This window comes from Ornithorhynchus anatinus, chromosome X5 (assembly GCF_004115215.2).
Source record: "Ornithorhynchus anatinus isolate Pmale09 chromosome X5, mOrnAna1.pri.v4, whole genome shotgun sequence".
Classification (NCBI taxonomy): domain Eukaryota; kingdom Metazoa; phylum Chordata; class Mammalia; order Monotremata; family Ornithorhynchidae; genus Ornithorhynchus; species Ornithorhynchus anatinus.
The window spans coordinates 28055277-28073641 of record NC_041753.1 but is presented as its reverse complement, the minus strand read 5'-3'; the positions used below and the strand labels follow the sequence as shown (position 1 = coordinate 28073641).

At 43.2% G+C, this 18365-nt stretch overlaps 1 protein-coding gene across 3 annotated transcripts in view; it reads right to left on the bottom strand.

Annotated features, from left to right (window-relative positions):
• Positions 1-18365, bottom strand: part of DMXL1 (Dmx like 1) — a 153342-nt gene that overhangs the window by 60796 nt on the left and 74181 nt on the right. For all 3 annotated transcript variants that reach the window (XM_029056093.2, XM_029056092.2, XM_039910825.1), the window contains 6 exons: positions 17018-17125; positions 15279-15448; positions 12168-12265; positions 10034-10199; positions 6010-6268; positions 792-1885 (listed from right to left, as the gene is read on the bottom strand). In XM_029056093.2, the coding sequence (XP_028911926.1) occupies positions 792-1885; positions 6010-6268; positions 10034-10199; positions 12168-12265; positions 15279-15448; positions 17018-17125 (1895 nt within the window). The remainder of the gene's footprint in view (positions 1-791; positions 1886-6009; positions 6269-10033; positions 10200-12167; positions 12266-15278; positions 15449-17017; positions 17126-18365) is intronic.

The window sequence follows — 18365 nt, the reverse complement described above, 5'->3', positions numbered from 1 at the left end:
GCTTACTATGTGCCGGGCACTGTGGGCAAGTCACTTAACTTCTCTGTGCCTCAGTTCCCTCATCTGTAAAATGGGGATTAAGTGTGAGCCCCACGTGGGACAACCTGATTCCCCTGTGTTTACCCCAGCGCTTAGAACAGTGCTCGGCACATAGTAAGCGCTTAACAAATACCAACATTATTATTATTATTACTAAGCACTGGGGTGGATGCAACAGCGATAGGGACATAGTCCCTGTCCCACTTGGGGCTCACAGTTTCAATCCCCATTTTACAGATGAGGTAACTGGCACAGAGAAGTAAAGTGACTTGCCCAAGGTCACAAAGCAGACAAGTGGAGGAGCCAAGATTAGAATTTATGACCTTCTGACCCCCAGACCTGTGAAGTGGCATAGCTGGGACTAGAACCCGGGTCGCCCATCTCCCAGACCGCCATGTCTTTCACGGCACCATTATGCCCCTAAAGTCTTGACTGACTTGGAGAGCTTAGGAGATACACGAAAAGCAAAGATGCGCCCCTGACATTTCACCATTGGCAAATCTCACACCATCTTTGCCACCATTACACAAAACCTCTACTGGGAGGGGCCGGGTGTGTAGTTGGGGGGGGGGGGGGTGCTTTAAGCTCTGAGCTGCAGCCATGGCAATTACCGTTCTACCTCCCCATTCCAGCATGTCGAGAGGTGGGAGAGGAAAAAAAAAAAAAGGAGATACATCTTGGATGCACCAACAATGATAAGTAGAGATCAAAAGTTGTATTACAATTTGGTCGGAAATGAAGAAGTCATATACCTGTTGGGATTCTTGTAAAAGTAAAATCAATTCCATTCTCACAGATGCGAGACCTCCACCATGAGATCCATGAAGAATACAGTAACTAAGGAACATCCTAAGAAGGGACTGATACTTCAGAAGCCACTGCCGTCGCTTCCGAAAATTCTCTCTCAGTTGTTTCCTTCCTTTTTGCCGGTCCAGCGTAGCGTCATCTGCACAGGATGCAATGTCATCTGTTTCGCTACATTCAGGTTGTGATTCTTCAACGGCAGCACAGTAATCACAGGTCTTCTGAAGAGCCACTACCTCTTTTTCAAGCCAGTGATAGAGCTGGTATCTTAATTTCCCACCATCTATTTCATACCCGGTGGATAGTGTACGAAGCTCGACCGTGAGAATCTTTAAGCAGGCTCTAAATTTCAACTGCACGGCAATTATATCGTCTGACGGATTCAAAATATCACATTCATCTACGGGGCTAAAAGAATCCGTGTAGCTGGTTCTAGTCCCATCTAGCTTGTCATCCACTTCTTTCTTAGGCGGTTTGAGTTCTTTCATTGAAAGAGGAGTATCCTCATTTTCCTCATCTTTATCACTATCCCACTTTAACTCTAAAGACTCATCCTGGAATACCATACTCGGTTGACTCCAGTCAAAAGAAAGGGTGGAGTTGGACTGCTTATCTGATGAACAGTCAGAAGATGATCCCAGGCTGTTTATTATTGATTGAGACCAGTCTACACTACAAGACTTGAATTGCTTGCCATCTAACTTCAAAGGAGAAGATGGAGAACAGTCTTTACTAGTGTCCATCAAACTAGAACTTCTACAAAAGGGCTTTGACTTCTTGATCACTTTGGGCATCTTAGATAACACTTCCAAGGCCAACATGGGGCATCCGGCTTTTAAATGAGCGTGAGCGGTTGTGAAAAACAATTTTCTTTCACTTAAATTAATGTTGCCTGCTAGTCCATTTTCTCCCGTTAAACAAATCTTTGTGGAAGATACAACAGAAGAGCCAAAATGACGTCTCAGCAACAGAGGATGTGTTCGAAGGTAATTGTAGAAATTAAACACTGCAGGATTACAGGCTGATGACATGGTGCTTTGATCTGAAAGTAAAATCAGATTAATTAGCAATCCATTATGAAAACTCCCTCTGACAGAATGCGGGTAGCTGTTCGTGAAAGGTTTGCGAAAAACCAAAACCAAAAAAAAACCCCCAAAACCCTGCCGAACAGTTTAAATAATGCTTTTCTTCCCAAAACCTCAGGGCACTTTCATACATTGTGTCGTTTCTCTTGGCTTCCTCTATCCTTTTCCCTTAAACTCAGCACCTTCGATGCTTTTCCAGCTGCAAATTTTCCAAATCTAAAATAGGCCAAGATGAGGTAATCTGCTTTTGAAGCTCCAACCTTTTACAACGACTCTTTATAAGTGGAAAATTTCTAAAATTGCCAGTTATATAAATATTTGTACTAAAAAGAATGTAATATTCTAAAACTGTTTCCACATATTTTATGTTTTTTGTGTGCTTATATATGTAATATATATAATACATATATCTATATAGACACACATATATATATCTACAAAAAACCCATAAAAAATATATATATTATATATATATATAAACACACCAAAAAACCGTAACATATGTGAAAACATACATGTTTTGTCCAGACTTTATATAGTGTAAGATTTGGGTTTCTACTTTTAGAATTAAGGTTTTCTTGGGAACACACACTAGCTACAGGTCCTGCAGGGAAAGTATTTATCCATTTTGCAAGCTCTGAACCGTTTTTGTGTGGTATTTGTTAAGCGCTTACAATGTGCCAAGCACTTTATTAAGTGTCGAGGTAGATTCAAGATAAGTAGTTCAGGCACCGCTCCGTTCCACGCGGGACTCAGGATCAAAGTAGGAGGAAGAACAGGTATTTAATCTCCACTGTACGAATGAGCCAATTGAGGCACAGAGAAGTTAAGTGACTTGCCCAAGGTCACACACAAGACAAGAAGTGGAGCTGGGACTAGAACCCAGGTCCTCTGATTCCACGGCCCATGCTCTTTCCATTAGGCCCCACTGTTTCCCAAAAGAGAAGCTACTGGGAGACCAAATAGATGCCCAAGAGAGGCTCCTTCCCCTTAGTAACACCTCAGGAGACTGAACCGGGAATTGGATCTGGGGCCAAGAGGAGAGGAAGACTTCAATAGAAGGGAATGAGTCTGGGAACACCCTGCTGAAGAAACAGACATCACAGGCCCAAGACAGAGGAAGCGTGGAAAAGCTACACAGTGATCAGAGCACGTGGCGGCTAGAAGTAGAGGTCTATACTAGATTTGGATGGGCTGCGTAAATCTTTCGAGACATCCAAGACTGTGCAACTCTAATTTAGCATGACGTCTAGGGAAAGGGAAAGACTCTCTCTCTCTCTCTTTAAAAAAAAAAAACCAACACCAACAACAAAACCCCCCTAGGATTCCATTATATACTTAATGCTTAGGACTCATGTGCTTTAGAATAAGATCAGACCTTGGGAAATGCTTGTTTTGAACATAAAGTTCAATAGCACAGGCATGGGAGTCAGAAGTCCCCGCTTCTAATTCCGACTCCGCTACTTGCCTGCTGTGTGTCCTTGGGCAAGTCACTTAACTTCTCCCTGCTTTGGTTTCCTCATCTGTACAAAGGGGATTCAATACCTGTTCTCCCTCCTACTTAGACTGCGCAGCCCAGGTGAGACAGGGATCGTGTCTGATCTGATGATATTGTACCTACCCCAGCATTTAGCATGGTGCTTAGCCCATAGTAATCGCTTAAATGACACAATTGATATTATTTTTCATTTTACTATTTAGCCCTTTTTTTACCCCTGGCAATTCTTGTATTCTGGTTATTCAGCTATGTAGGAAAAGCAGCATGGATAGACCATGGGGCTGGGAATCAGAAGGTCATGAATTCTAATCCCAGCTCTGCCACTTGAATGCTGTGTGGTCTTGGGTAAGTCACTTGACTTCTCTGTGCCTCCGTTACCTCATCTGTAAAATGGGGATTAAGACTGTGAGCCCCATGTGGGACAGGGACTGTGTCCAAGCTGATTTGTTTGCATTCAACCCAGTGCTTAGTACAGTGGCTGACACATAGTAAGTGCTTAACAAATAATAATAATAATACTAATAATGTTGGTATTTGTTAAGCACTTACTATGTGCAGAGCACTGTTCTAAGTGCTGGGGTAGATACAGGGTAATCAGGTTGTCCCATGTGAGGCTCACAGTTAATCCCCATTTTACAGATGAGGTCACTGAGGCACAGAGAAGTGAAGTGACTTGCCCACAGTCACACAGCTGACAAGTGGCAGAGCCGGGAGTCAAACTCATGACCTCTGACTCCCAAACCCGGGCTCTTTCCACTGAGCCACGCTGCTTCCCATAATACTATACTAAAATACTATAATTATTATTAAACCACACAGTAAGGCAGCTATTCAGCAGCCTTAGGGCTGGACTAATAGCTCGACCCACATCCAATTTTTTTCTAGTGCCAGTTTAAGGGCTCTTATAATTTGAGGGCTTTTTTTTTTTTTAAAAAAAAAGATATTTGTTAAATGCTTACTCATTATAATAAGCGCTGGGGAAAATGCAAGATCATCAGGTTGGACACGTTCCATGTCCCTCAAGGGGTTCAGTCTTAATCCCCATTTTACAGATGAGGTAACTGAGGCATGGAGAAGTGAAGTGATTCCCCCAAGGTCACACAGCAGACTAACGGAGGAGCCGTGATTAATAATAATGTTGGTATTTGCTAAGCGCTTACTATGTGCAGAGCACTGTTCTAAGCGCTGGGGGAGATACAGGGTAATCAGATTGTCCCACGTGAGGCTCCCAGTCTTCATCCCCATTTTACAGATGAGGTCACTGAGGCACAGAGAAGTTAAGTGACTTGCCCACAGTCACACAGCTGATAAGTGGCAAAATCCTGGCTCCAACACTTGCCTGCTGTGTGACCTTGGGGGCGTAACTCCACTGGGCCTCAGTTTCCTCAACTTGAAAACAGGGATTTAATACCTGTTCTCCCTTCTACTTCGATTGTGAGTCCCACGTGGGACAGGTATGGTGTCCAACTTGCTTCCCCTGCATCTACCGCAGCCCTTCCCTCTCGGGACGGCACCTGGGGAGTTTCCAGTCCTCTACCGGTCTTGGCTACGGGGGGATTAGAACCCAGGTCTTACCGACTACCAGGCCCATGCTCTACCTACCGGGCCACGCTGCCTCTCCAAGGTCGTGTTCCTGAAGAAGCTAGGTATACAAAAATCTAGCAATGGTGCACTTAAGCCACGACCAATGCCGTGCACAAAACCATTCCTTCTGACAGTCTACTGCATTGTATCCAAACAGACGTTCACTGTGAGAAGAACATTCCTTAAATCCTTAATAGCATTCTATCCAAAAGGAGTAATGAAACCACAAGTTGGTAGAAAATACTGTACTTTTACAACCACTGAATAGTGGCTGAAATCTATAGGGTGGAGCTGGGGAATACTCATTAAGCAGAAGTGGAAGGCTGAGGAGCTAGAGATTAAAAAATACAAAATGCAACAACAAAAAAAAACACCTCTGGTGTACTCAACCTCAAAAAGTACATGCTAAACTTAGGCCTACTTTGCCTCAGGTGAATAGTCTGGGGATTTTAGTTTAAAATTCCTCGTAGGTACAATTCCAATCCATTTCACACTTGGAGAGTTTATCAAGCAAGAAAATAAAACTACTGCAAAGGAGACCATCTGAACGTAAAAAAAAAATCAGAAGTGCAAATGCAGATTGGGAGGGTTGAAGAACTTTCAAGACATCAAGAACAAACTATAAGTCCAAGTTTAGCTGGAACAGCCTTGGATTTTTGAAGGCAGCCTCACACTTCGCCTTTATTTTCCCTGGAAACAGCTTTGCTGCAAAAATTCTCCCGTTTCTGAATGACTACAGAAATATACATACCACAACCCTTCCACTAGCCAAAACAAACAATATCAAATTTAGCAGAAACCTGCCTGTCTTTCAGAGCAGATTATATTTATGGTCAACTCATCTGTTATATACAAATGCTTGCATTTTTCTAAATAAGATGACTTCATATGTTTCTGGCATTCTCGGTTTTCAAAAGAAGGATTGTTTTGAAGGGAAAATAGCCCTCACTAACAGCTCCGACAGTCATGATCTTACCAAATACGACCATTCAATCTTACCTCCTTCTTCTTCTCTCACGGGTTGCTTTATTAAAGTATCAAGGGCCCTGCTATAATCTTCCAAAATCCAATAAGCCATACTTCGAAGAAATGGGTCAGAGTGCATGTCAAATGAACCAGGTTCTTTGACTGAAGTGTCTAGTCCCAAAATTCTCTTGTGCAGTATTGACTTGTATGTTGCAGAGGTATCAAATTCTGATTCATAAAGTCTCGCTATTACAAGGGCCAGCTGAATGTCATTCAGTTTCTCAAGACATACCTAACGACAAAGAAAGACTATTTCAAACAAGGCACATGTTATTTTTTCCAGACTAATTACAATAAACCCTCCAAAAGATTAATGACGAAACTCTGCAAAGCATTTTGCTTTTTCAGAAAATACTGAAGGGCTCATAGGTTGACATGTTAGTTAGGGTATTCATCAGGCACTTAACATGTACCAGGCGCTGTGTTAAGCGGTGAGGTGAACAGAAGATGATCGGTTCCAACCCCACTCTCAGCACTTACGTACATATCTGTACGCTGCTTATTTATATTACCATCTCCTCCTCTAGACTGTAAGCTCTAGAAGCAGCGAGGCTTAGTGGAAAGAGCCCGGGCTTGGGAGTCAGAGGACGTGGGTTCTAATTCCAGCTCCGCCACTTGTCAGCTGTGTGACTTTGGGCAAGTCGATTAACTTCTCTTTGCCTCATTTACCTCATCTGTAATAAAATCATTATTACTATTATTATAATTGTGGGCAGGGAACTTGCCTACAGATGTTGCTGTTTTGTACTCTCCCAAGCACTTAGCATTTACTGACCACTTACCATATGAAACAAACCAAAAAAAAAAAAAAAGGTATCTGTTAAGCACTTAGTTTGTGCCAGGCCTGGATTAGGTACAAGTTTATCAGGTTGGACACAGTCCCTGTCCCACAGGGGGCTCACAGCCTTAATCCCCATTTTACAGATGAGGTAGGTAAGTGAGGCCCAGAGAAGTGAAGTGACTTGTCCAGCGTCACACAGGCAGACACGTGCTTCTCAGTTGGGAAATTAAAATACAGTGGAGTTGCCAGATATAATATTGATGCCCATTTACTTGTTTTGATGTCTGTCTCCCCTGCGCTAGACCGTAAGCTCATTGAGGACAGGGATTGTCTCTATTGCTGAACTGTACTTTCCAAGCGCTTAGTACAGTGCTCTGCACAGAGTAAGCGCTCACTAAATACGACTGACTGAATGAATTCCCTGCCCACCACAAGCTTACAGTCTACAGGGGAGACAAATGTTAACATAAACAAATTAAAATATAGAATTTCATGTTCTGCATACAGAAAGCTCTCAATAGATGTCACTGATTGCTTGAGATGTGATTTCAGAATGGCCTTGAAGATGAGACATGTCAGGTGTGAAAGTGAGCGACGGCTCCAGGAGGGAAGGGGTTGGCGATGAGAGAGACGAGAGAGAATCTAAATGATGAGGACTACATTTTGATGGGTACCAGAGTAGAGTGGGTGAGGTTTCTGTACCACTGCAAATCACCACTACTACCTGGGTGATTGCTCCTGACAACTTTATGTATCAGAAACACTTAGGCAAAAGTTGGGTTCTTATGTCGGAATTGTACAGTGAAATGTAAAAGCCTGTGCCACAGGCTGAAAAAATGAACCGAACTCCCCAAAGTCAGTGCTTTCTTTGCAGGACCCACGAGCAAATCCACTCTTTGAATGCCAACCTAGCTGAACCGGCTTTAAAGCACTCAATAACCTTACCTCACTGGTTTCTCACTACAACCCGGCATGTTCCCTTCACTCTACTACTCACTGTACCTCGATCTCGCTCCTGACCTCTCGCCCACATTCTCCTTTCTACGTTGGAACTCCTTCTTCCTTCATATCAGACAGACCACCACTCTTTCACCCCTCATTCCCGCTACTCCCTCTCCTTTCCACACGGCCCTCGCATTTGGATCTGTATTCTTTCAGCCCTTGATATCCACCCCACCCTCAGTCCCACAGCACTTCAATCAATTCTAATAATAATAATTATGGCATTTGTTAAGCGCTTACTATGTGCCAGGAACTCTACTAAGCGCTGGGATGGAGACAAGATAATCGGGTTGTATTTATTATGTGCTTACTGTGTGCAGAGCAGTCAGTCAACAGGATTTACTGAGCGCTTACCGTGCGCAGAGAACTCTACTAAGCACTTGGGAGAGTACGATGTAATAAACAATCACATTCCCTGCCCACAATGAGCTTACAGTCTAGAGAGGGAGACAGCAAATAATATAAATTATTCACATTATAACAGAGTTGGTAGACAAATCCCTTGCTCACAAGGAACTTGGAATCTAGACGAGGAACTTATTGTCCTTATGTTCTATTCATAATTTATTTTAATGCCTGTCTCCCCCTCTTGTAAAGCTCCCTGTGGACATGAAATATCTCTGTTGTATTGTACAGTCCCAAGCCCTCAGTACAGTGCTCTGCACATAGTAGCCGCTCCATAAATACCATGATTCACTGACGGATGTAGCAGTAGTTAGAATTTGGAATGAGAAAGCTGAAAGACAGTGAAGAGTTGAATATTACATCAAGCTTGTGGGCTTCCGAGGCAGGGAGGAAGGTGATGCTATTACCCTCAGCCCCACAGCACTTTTGTACAAATCCATAATTTATTTATTTACACTAATGCCTGTCTCCCCCTCTAGACTGTAAGCTCCTCATGGGCAGGGAACCAGTCTCCCAAACGTGTTGTACTCTCCCAAGCGCTTACTACAATGCTCTGCACACAGAAGGCGTTCAATAAATAACATTGTGTTATTGACAGATGGGAAAATTCCAGAGGTGACTCTCTGGACTGTAAACTCCTCGTGGACAGGTAATGTGTCTACCAACTCTGCTGTATTGTACTCTTCCAAGTGCTTAGCACAGTGCTCTGCACACAGTAAGCTTTCAATAAAAACCACTGATTACTGTGTTTAGGGGGAAGACATGAAGTTTGGTGTCATGCTTGTTGAGTTTGAGGTACCACAAACCATCAAATTGGGGACGGTCTGGAGGCAGGAAGAAATCAGAGATTGTAGATTAGATGAGGTCAGGCCTGGAGAGGTAGATTTGGGAATCTTCCGCACAGACCCTCTTCAATGGTCCTCCCGTCTCCGGCTTCTCCCCGCTTCGGTCTATATGAGAAAACTGCTAATCTACCCTTCAAAAACCTCCAATGGCTTCCCATTTCCCTCTGCATCAAGCAGAAGCTTCTTGCAACTAGCATCCAAGCTCCTCGCCAGCTCCTGTCATCTTCCATTTCAGCCAACATTCTTGGATCAACCCAAACTCGCCTTCTAACTGCAAATCACTTTCAACTCTCCCATCTCCAACCATTTATTCTCTCTCTCTCTTCCAATAAATCAGACCCAGCTCTCCAACTTCAAAGCTCATCTCTAGACTGTAACTCGGTGTGGGCAGGGAACATGTCTATCAACTCTGTTACATTGTTATGTTGCACTCTCCCCAGAGCTTAGTACAGTGCTCTGCACACAGCAAGCGCTCAACAAATACCAATGATTACTGATTTTAAAACCTCACTTGCTCCAAGGCTTTCTCCATGAAATCTTCCCCAACTAATTCCCAAAACCCCAAACTGAGTCAACCCAAAAGTCATTCTTAGCATTTGTGTATTTATAATCCATCCTCAGCACATTTTAAGGCAGGGAACATGGGTTTCACCTCTGCTGTATAATCCCAGTTGCTTAATATAGTGCTCAGCACTCAGTAAATGCCACTCTCTGACTGGAGAGCAATGACTCCTATATTTTTCTATTTCACTCGAGCTTATTTCACTCTTAAGGAGAAATTTGACAAACTTCCTTGTTACCATGAACTCATCTCCCCTACTGTTTGTAATGTACATATTTCAAAGGAGACAGCGCCATCAACTGCAGATTTTAAAATAAAAAATTAGAAATACCAAAAAGTCATACAGTTGAACGAATTTTTACAAAATGCCACTAAAACCTTAGAACAGTTTTCACTACTTACCTCAACTGCGTCTCGTAAGCAACCAGCTAAGAGAAAAAATGCAGCTGAATGTTCAAATCGCTGTTTTCCCAGCAAAGAAAAGGCATTTTTTAATGCTGCTTTACGCCATCTGTCATCCTCAAAATTGTGCCCAAAAAACTGTGTCATCTTGGTTTCTTTTTGGGACCTGCAAAGAAGGGAAAACAAAACAAAACAAAAAAGTAGTAAATCTCAGAAAAGCCCTTTTACAATTAGCAATTGTCTGTAGGTCATCTTGGCCTTGAAAACAGTTTCAAAAAGTTGGCCAGAAAAACTTGCAGCACACCACCCGACTCCCCACCCACAACTTAAGTGTGCCAACTCCTCCTTCACCTTTAGATTAAACTTCATGAGATGGAATACCGTGATTATTATACAGGTAAAAATTATTATACCCAAGAGATCTGGAATTGATGCAGTTATATGCATATGCTACTAATTAGGCATGGAAAAGGTACAGTGCATACAACCCTGTGGGGTAAATATACATATTTACAAGGAGGAGTGTGACCCTCTACTGCTGAAATTAATGTGGAAATAAAACGGTCCCTAATAATAACAATAATAATAATGGTATTTGTTAAGCACTTAATAATGTGGGTATTTGTTAAGCGCTTACTATGTGCAGAGCATTGTTCTAAGCACTGGAGTAGATACAGGGTAATCAGGTTGTCTCACGTGAGGCTCCCAGTTAATATCCATTTTTTACAGATGAGGTAACTGAGGCACAGAGAAGTGAAGTGACTTGCCCACATTCACACAGCTGACAAGTGGCAGAGCCGGGAGTCGAACTCATGACCTCTGACTCTGAAGCCCAGGCTCCTTCCACTGAGCCATGCTGCCTTCCCCTATGCTTACTATGCTTACTATGTGCCAAGCACTGTTCTAAGAGCTGGGGTAGCTACAAGGTAATCAGGTTGTCCCACGTGAGGCTCACAGTCTTAATCCCCATTTTACAGAGGCAGTAACTGAGGCACAGACAAGTTATGTACCTTGCCCAATGTCACATAGCAGACAAGTGGCAGAGCCGGGGTTAGAACCCATGTCCTCTGATTCTCAAGCCCGTGCTCTTTCCACTAATCCACGCTGCTTCTACCCACAGCTCTTCACCACCAAATTTAGAGTTTGATTAAATACTGGTCAATTTTGTAGGGCATCTAAGACTGTGGCAATTTCAATAAACAAATGAAAACTCAATTACCTCTTGTTAATCCCCAGATTTCACTAAAAAAAAAAAAAAAAGGATTCGTAGTAGCAGGCGAAAGCAAACAAGAGTACAGGTGGGAAGGATACCTCCAGACAGTAAACTCGATATAGGCAGGGAACATGTCCCTAATTCTGTTACACTGTACTCTGCCAAGCGCTTAGAACAGTGTTCTGCATGTAATAAGCACTTAATAAATACCACTGATTGAGTGATTGATCTTCCCCCATAGAACTCGCCACAGGCTAGTTCGGTTCTAGAGATGCCCTGAGCCAGTGGACAAAATCCAGATGACTTGTGAGAGATCTGGACATACCAGGCTGTAAGACATCGGGAAGTTTGAGTCTTTACAAAAGGCCACTTCAGGGCAAATCCTAGATGTCCCAGGCTAACTGGTGTTGGGTACGGAATGCCCAAAGGCAACTCGAATCCTCCCTGGAGGATCCGGGGATTGCCCAGATCTGAACAAGACAGGCCAAAACCTCAAACCGGGGTCCTTCAGTCTCACTCCCGGACAAATTATTCCCAGCTCATAATTTAGAGGCACAGAGAGTACGGAGGGATATTCTTTATGTGGGCCTATTCATCGTATGGCAGTCACCTATTCTTACCTGAGAGTTACCATCTGGAAAGTTCTTGAGGGAAAAGAGGAAACATATCATGCCTCTTGAAAAAGAAATCTGATTTAATGTACTTAATACAATTTAAAGATCAAAGCATATTGTGTCCTTTCATCACAAATATGGCAAATGAAAATAATCTTGCTTTATGCTGTTTACTGAAAACCGAAGGCAAAATGACAGCATATAAAGTCCTTGGACAATGCTGCAAAGTTACACAAAAAGTGAAGAACTTCAAGTCATGCATCAATCTTAAATTCTGAAAACTGAAATTAAGAATTCTCTTCCCTACCTGTACAGTCCCCAAATCACAGCTTTCTTTTTCATTGCAAGGTAAAAAATGGCAGCATCTAATGGATCATTCTTTCGATAAAATGCTGCTTTTGCCACCTGTGTGTGGAAATTACATTTTTATAAGTTATTACACAAAAAAATGACAAAACTCATTCAATTAATCATATTTATTGAGCACTGGCTGCATAGAGAGCACTGTACTAAGCACTTGGAAAAGTATCACACAGTATAACAGACACATTCCCTGCCCACAAAGAATGCGTTCTTTACATAGTGTTTTTTACGTAGTTTCCTTATTACAATTATTTTTCTCTGTAAAACATAGTTTATATTGCCAAATAATGTTTGGTTTTGGTATATCTAAAAGGATAAAGAACAAACCTCCAATTAATGCTAGCATTAAACATACCATACATGTCAAAACCTCATCTACTACTCGGAACAAATGGCCGTAATTTCATATTCAGCAGATACAAGAAGACTCATCCTGAGCAGCCGATTTGGTCCTGATTTCTGCACCGCAGTACCTACTTACGGATGATGCAACTGAGGCACAGAGAAGTGAAGTGATTTGCCCAAGGTTGCACAGCAGACAAGTGGCAGAGTGGGATTAGAACCCAGGTCCTTCTGAGTCTCAGGCCAGGGTTCTTTGCCCTAGGCCACACTGCACCCGAAATGGGCCATCACTTTTATTAGTGGTTTTAAACGATCAGCCAATCTAACGCTGGCAAAGCGGTCAAGAAACTAGATTCTTAAAACGTATGCTACGTGGAAAAATAAATCAGAACGTAATATTTTCTTTAGTGACTAGAACACAAGAGTACATCTAGTCAGAAATAGCAATCAAAGAGAGGGACTGCAGGTGGGACAAAATAAATACAAACTTTGAAAAGCACATCAAAAAATCTGAGCTACAATCCCAGTTTCTGGGGAAATAAAGGGATCCCGAAAGACTTCAGTCAACAAAAATCATTTTTGATGGTGCTATGAAATGTTATTCCCTCTTTTGGAACTCTTCCGCTAGATTGTCACCTCCCTGAAGCAGGTATCATGTCTATTAACTCTACTGTACTCTGTCATATTTATTGAGCACGTATTGTGTGCAATGCACTGTATTAAGAACTTGGGAGAGGACAACACAATAATAAAACAGACACACTCTCTGCCCATAACGAGCTTAGAGTCCAGAGGGGGAAACAGACATTAATACAAATAAATAAATTATGGATACATAAGTCCTGTGGGGCTGGGAGGGAGGATGAATGAAGAGAGCAAGTCAGGGTAATGCAGAAGGGAGTGGAAGAAAAGGAAAATCAGGGAAGGCCTCTTGGAGGAGATGTGCCTTCAATAAGGGAGAGTAATTGTCTGTCTGATATGAAAAGGAGGGTGTTCCGGGTCAGAGGCAGGATGTGGGAGAGAGGTTGGCGGAGAGATAGATGAGATCGAGGTACAGTGAGTAAGTTGGCATTAGAGGAGTCAAGTGTGAGGGCTGGGTTGTAGTAGAAGAGTAGCGAGGTGAGGCAGGAGGGGACATGGTGATGGAGTGTTTTAAAGGAGATAGTAAGGAGTTTCTGTTTGATGCAGAGGTGGATGGGCAACCACGGGAGGTCTTTGAGGATTGGGGAAACATGGATTGAGCATTTCTGCAGAAAAATGATCCAGGCAGCAGAGTGAAGTATGATCTGGAGTGGGGAGGTCAGCAAGGAGGCTGATGCAGAAGTCAAGGCCGGATAGGATAAGTGCTTGGATCAACGTGGTAGCAGGTTGGCCTGATATCCAGATTTCTAGATACCTAGATTTCCTCCAGCAGCATGTGCAGGAGCAAAGAAAGTGGACTGTGGAGGAGATCCAGGGTTAGTGGTATGAGAGCAACGAAGGGATAGGGGAGCGAGTGCATTGAGTTCAGTAGAGAGGGTGGTGTTGAGGGCGTCAATTTGGTCATCAAGGGAAAGTGTAATTTGGGTACAGAGGCTAAATGGGGCAAGACGACTTGAGAAAATTGGATGAAGTCAGAAGACCGGAGGGGGAACAGGACAGTTTTCATTCATTCACTTCATTCATTCAATCATATTTATTGAGCGCTTACGTTTGGAAAGTACAATTCGGCAACAGATAGAGACAATCCCTACCCAACAACGGGCTCACAGTCTAGAAGGAGGAGACAGACAACAAAACAAAACAAGTAGACAGGCATAAATAGCATCAAAATAAACAGAACCATAGATAAATGCACATCATTAATAAATAGAGCAATAAATATGTACAAATATATACAAATGCTGTGGGGAGGGGAAGGGGGTAGAGCCGGTAGGTGGTGTGTAGGTGAGAAGGCAGGTGAAGAGGTTGTGGCAGACCAGAGATGGTGAGAGTGACTGTGTGTCCAGGTTGCTGAGTGGGCGAGGTGGGGTGGAGCAGGAGGTAGGAGGACTTGAGGAGTGATAGACGGCAGTCAGCAGAAGGGTCATCAGGAAGATCTGTGTGGATACTGAAGTCCCCACGGATCAGTGTAGGGATGGAGAAAGAGAGAAGGAATGTAGGAAAGGGATCAAAATGGTTCAAAGAATTGGAGGTGGGGCCTGGGGGGTGGTAGATGACCATGAGCCACGGATGATACAGGGCTTTTCAGTCATTCACCTGTATTTATTGAGCGCTTACTGTGTGCACAGCACCATACTAAGCACTTCAAAGAGAAGGGCTTCAAAAGGAAGGGAAAGAGAGGGATTTGGGGGTGGGGGGCAGGTGGAGTGGTGCGAAAGTGGCACTGGGGAGCGAGAAGGAACACTATTTCTACTATTTCTCCTCCTTTCCCAGCGAGCCTTGGGGAGGGGGTTAAGATGAAGCCCAAGCACTTAGTACAGTGCTCTGCAAAGAGTGAGCCCCCAATAAACACTGTTGGTTGATTCACCTTCCAGAAAGCTTAGTACTTCTTACACTCGCAGTCACCACCAGAAAGCAAGCTTGAGAGGGAAGAGGAATAAAAAGCACTTTTTGCCTGGAAAATTGGGAAGCTTCCATTTAAACAGAGAAACCGAACAAAAACAAAATCAAGGATGATGACCATTCAGTTTTTTGTTGTTTTTTTTTTGGGTACCGAATTCGCAACGTTTACCTTTTCTATGCATCTTCGCAGAATGGAGATATTCCGAACCCACCATCCCACCCCCATTGCTCGGAGTTCAGACCAAGTTGGATCATTCTTCTGCATTGCAGGGAGCATGTTCAGCAGTTCTTCTTCTGCTACTGAATGAAAGGCCCAGACAAAATGGCTAGTTGACAAGCCTAAAAGATAGTCAAGCATAAGAAAGGAGTTTAGATCCCTCAATGCCAGAGAAAAATGAAATCAAACATGAATCAATCCATCAATCAATGGCATTTATTCAGCACTTACTATGTGCAGCGCACTGTTCAAAATGCTTGGGAGAGTACAACAGAATTAGCGGACCCGTTCCCTGACCATACTGAGCTTATGGTCTAGAGGGGGAGACAAATAATAATATGAGTAAATAAGTAATTAGTAATGAGAAATTTAAAGATATGTACCTAAGTGCCATGGGGTCGGGGAGGATAGCAAATGTCCAAATGAATACCTAAAAGTTACCAGAAATGATTTTCTCTCTCGATTTGAAATGAGAAGTCTCTCCCATCTAGGCCAGATGGATTTGGAGCTATAATATGGAGTGGTTGGGGCTGCTTCTCTTTTGGCAGGCAGACCAATCAATCCATGGTATTTACTGAGCACTTACTCTGTGCAGAACAAGGTACTAAGTGCTTGGAAGACTACAATGCAAGAGAATGAGTAGACGCGTTCTCTTTCCTCAATCATAATCTCTACCATCTGCCCACATCCCAACTACGTCTAGGGGTAGTTAGTAGACGAGCATTTTTTTCCTGCCTTCATAGCCGTAAGAGTGGTGTACATCATGGAGAGAACTTTATAAGTAGTCAATTATAGGTGAGCTAGTACCAATATGCCACTCACTAATCATGAGTCAAGGCTCCTCCAAGCACTGTGGGATGCCACAGTTCCTAATAATAATACTTGTGGTACTTAAGCGCCTACTGTGTGCCAAGCACTGTACTAAGCCCTGGGGTAGATAAAAGCTAATCAGGTCCCGCAGGGGGCTCACCGTCTAAGTAGGAGGGAGTTCAGAATTGAATCCCCACTTTGCAGATGAGGAAACTGAGGTACAGAAAAGTTAAGTGACTTGACCAAGGTCACACGACGGGAGGTAAGTGGCAGAGCCGGAATTAGAACCCAGGTCCTCCGACTCCCAGATCCGTGTTCTTTCCACCAGGCCGCACTGTTTGCCCTGTTGCTAAGTAGGGCACTGAAAATGTAGAGTACATATTCAAGCAGTGATGCAATCTCAGCCTTAAAGGAGTGAAATTAACCCTGGACTCTCTTCATACAATTCAGGTAAATACAACTTCCCTCAAGTAATTTTTAACTGAAAAGGAAGGACAATGTTAAAGGACGAAACTATTCTGGCCTCGTCAATTGAGAATTAAAACTGAGTATTTATTAAGGACTGATGGTGAAATTACACTGCAGACAAAATGACATTGTTTTCTTCTCTAGCATTATTCCCCCAAGCTAAGACTAGAAGTGACAATGAAAGGAAAATTAACATTCAGTACTTGTGATTCGTCAAACTTACTATATCATTATCTGACTGACATGTCTAAGCTAAGCCAAGTCAGAAAAATTCTCTCAGAAATCATCTCTATCATTTTAGCAATTAGTCCTACTCTGTGCATGCGTATCTGAATAGAAATTCCTTTTTTTCCAAATTCATGTCCTTGGAAAACATCCAATTCAGTAATATAGCTATGTAGTAGTTTTTTTACCTTGATGAAACAGCTGAGCTCGATACACCGGTAGGGAAGTTGTGAGAAATGTATGTAGCCGAACAGCCAAAAGAAATTTTAACCCACATTCATCAAGGGTTTCTCCACCTATGACCATAAACAGGACTTTGAGAATTCTGAAGGCATATCAGTTTTTCTTATAAAGAGTACAGATTAAACATAGCAACGAGCATCTACAACACCACAGGGCATGCAATATGAACCGAAGAACTAGAAAATTAGTATGATTCTAGCTGACTTATGAATTACTAATATAAGCCATAATAATAAGAGTAGTTATTAAGTACTTGGGTGCCCAGTGCTGGAATAGGTGTAAAAAAATTTAACATCAGTTACGGTCCCTGTCCCACATGAGGCTCACAGTCTAAGATGGAGGGAGAACATGTATTTTCATCCCCCTTTTACAGATGTGGAAACTGGGACAAAGAGGAGTTAAAGGTGACTTGTCCAAGGCCATGCACCTGGCAAGTGGCAGAGCCGGGACTAGATCCCAGGTCCTCTGACTCTCAGAAGCATGTTCTTTCCTCTAGACCACGGTCTGGTGTGTGCGTTTCCCCTCTCGTTCCCCACTCCAAACCTGGCATGTATCCCTTTCTCCTCCTATGAATCTCTCCCATCTCTCCCATTCCCAGTATTACCTGGCTTCATTGGAAAGATTTCAATTATGGCTGGATCCTCTGGGTCCCTCTCAGAGCCCTAAGAGGGATCTTGTGACAAGGACTTGAGCAGATTCCTGGATTGATTCGGGGCTTGATGGGTTAGCTGGCCCCCCACCCCCCCATTTAGCTGCATCCCCTTCCAGTCCCCCCACTTGGGTCTAGAGTGTGGGGAGGAGATATCCAGAAGACTAAGACTGGTGGACAGCCAGCCATTCTGCTGGAGAAAATGATCTTCTGACAGTCCTCAGGGGGTGACATCCATCAAGTAGAATGGCCAAGGCGTAGAATGTCTGGGAGAGTCAAAATGATACCAGCTGGGGCTGGATGTTTGTGTATTTTAAATACTAGTAGCCAATCTACATAGAAAAATCAAATTTTTTTTTTAACTAATAATGATAATAATGGCATTTGTTAAGCGCTTACTCTGTGCCAGGCACTGGACTAAGCGCTGGGGAGGACAGAGGCAAATCAGGTTGGACGTGGTCCACGACCCACGTGGGTCTCACGGTCTTCATCCTCATTATAAAGATGAGTTTAGTGGGGCACAGGGAAGTGAAGTGACTTGCCCAAGGCCACACAGCAGACGAGTGGCGGAGCCGGCATCAGAACCGATGACCTTCTGACTCCCAGGTCCGTGGTCTATCCACTACGACATGCGGCTCACACAC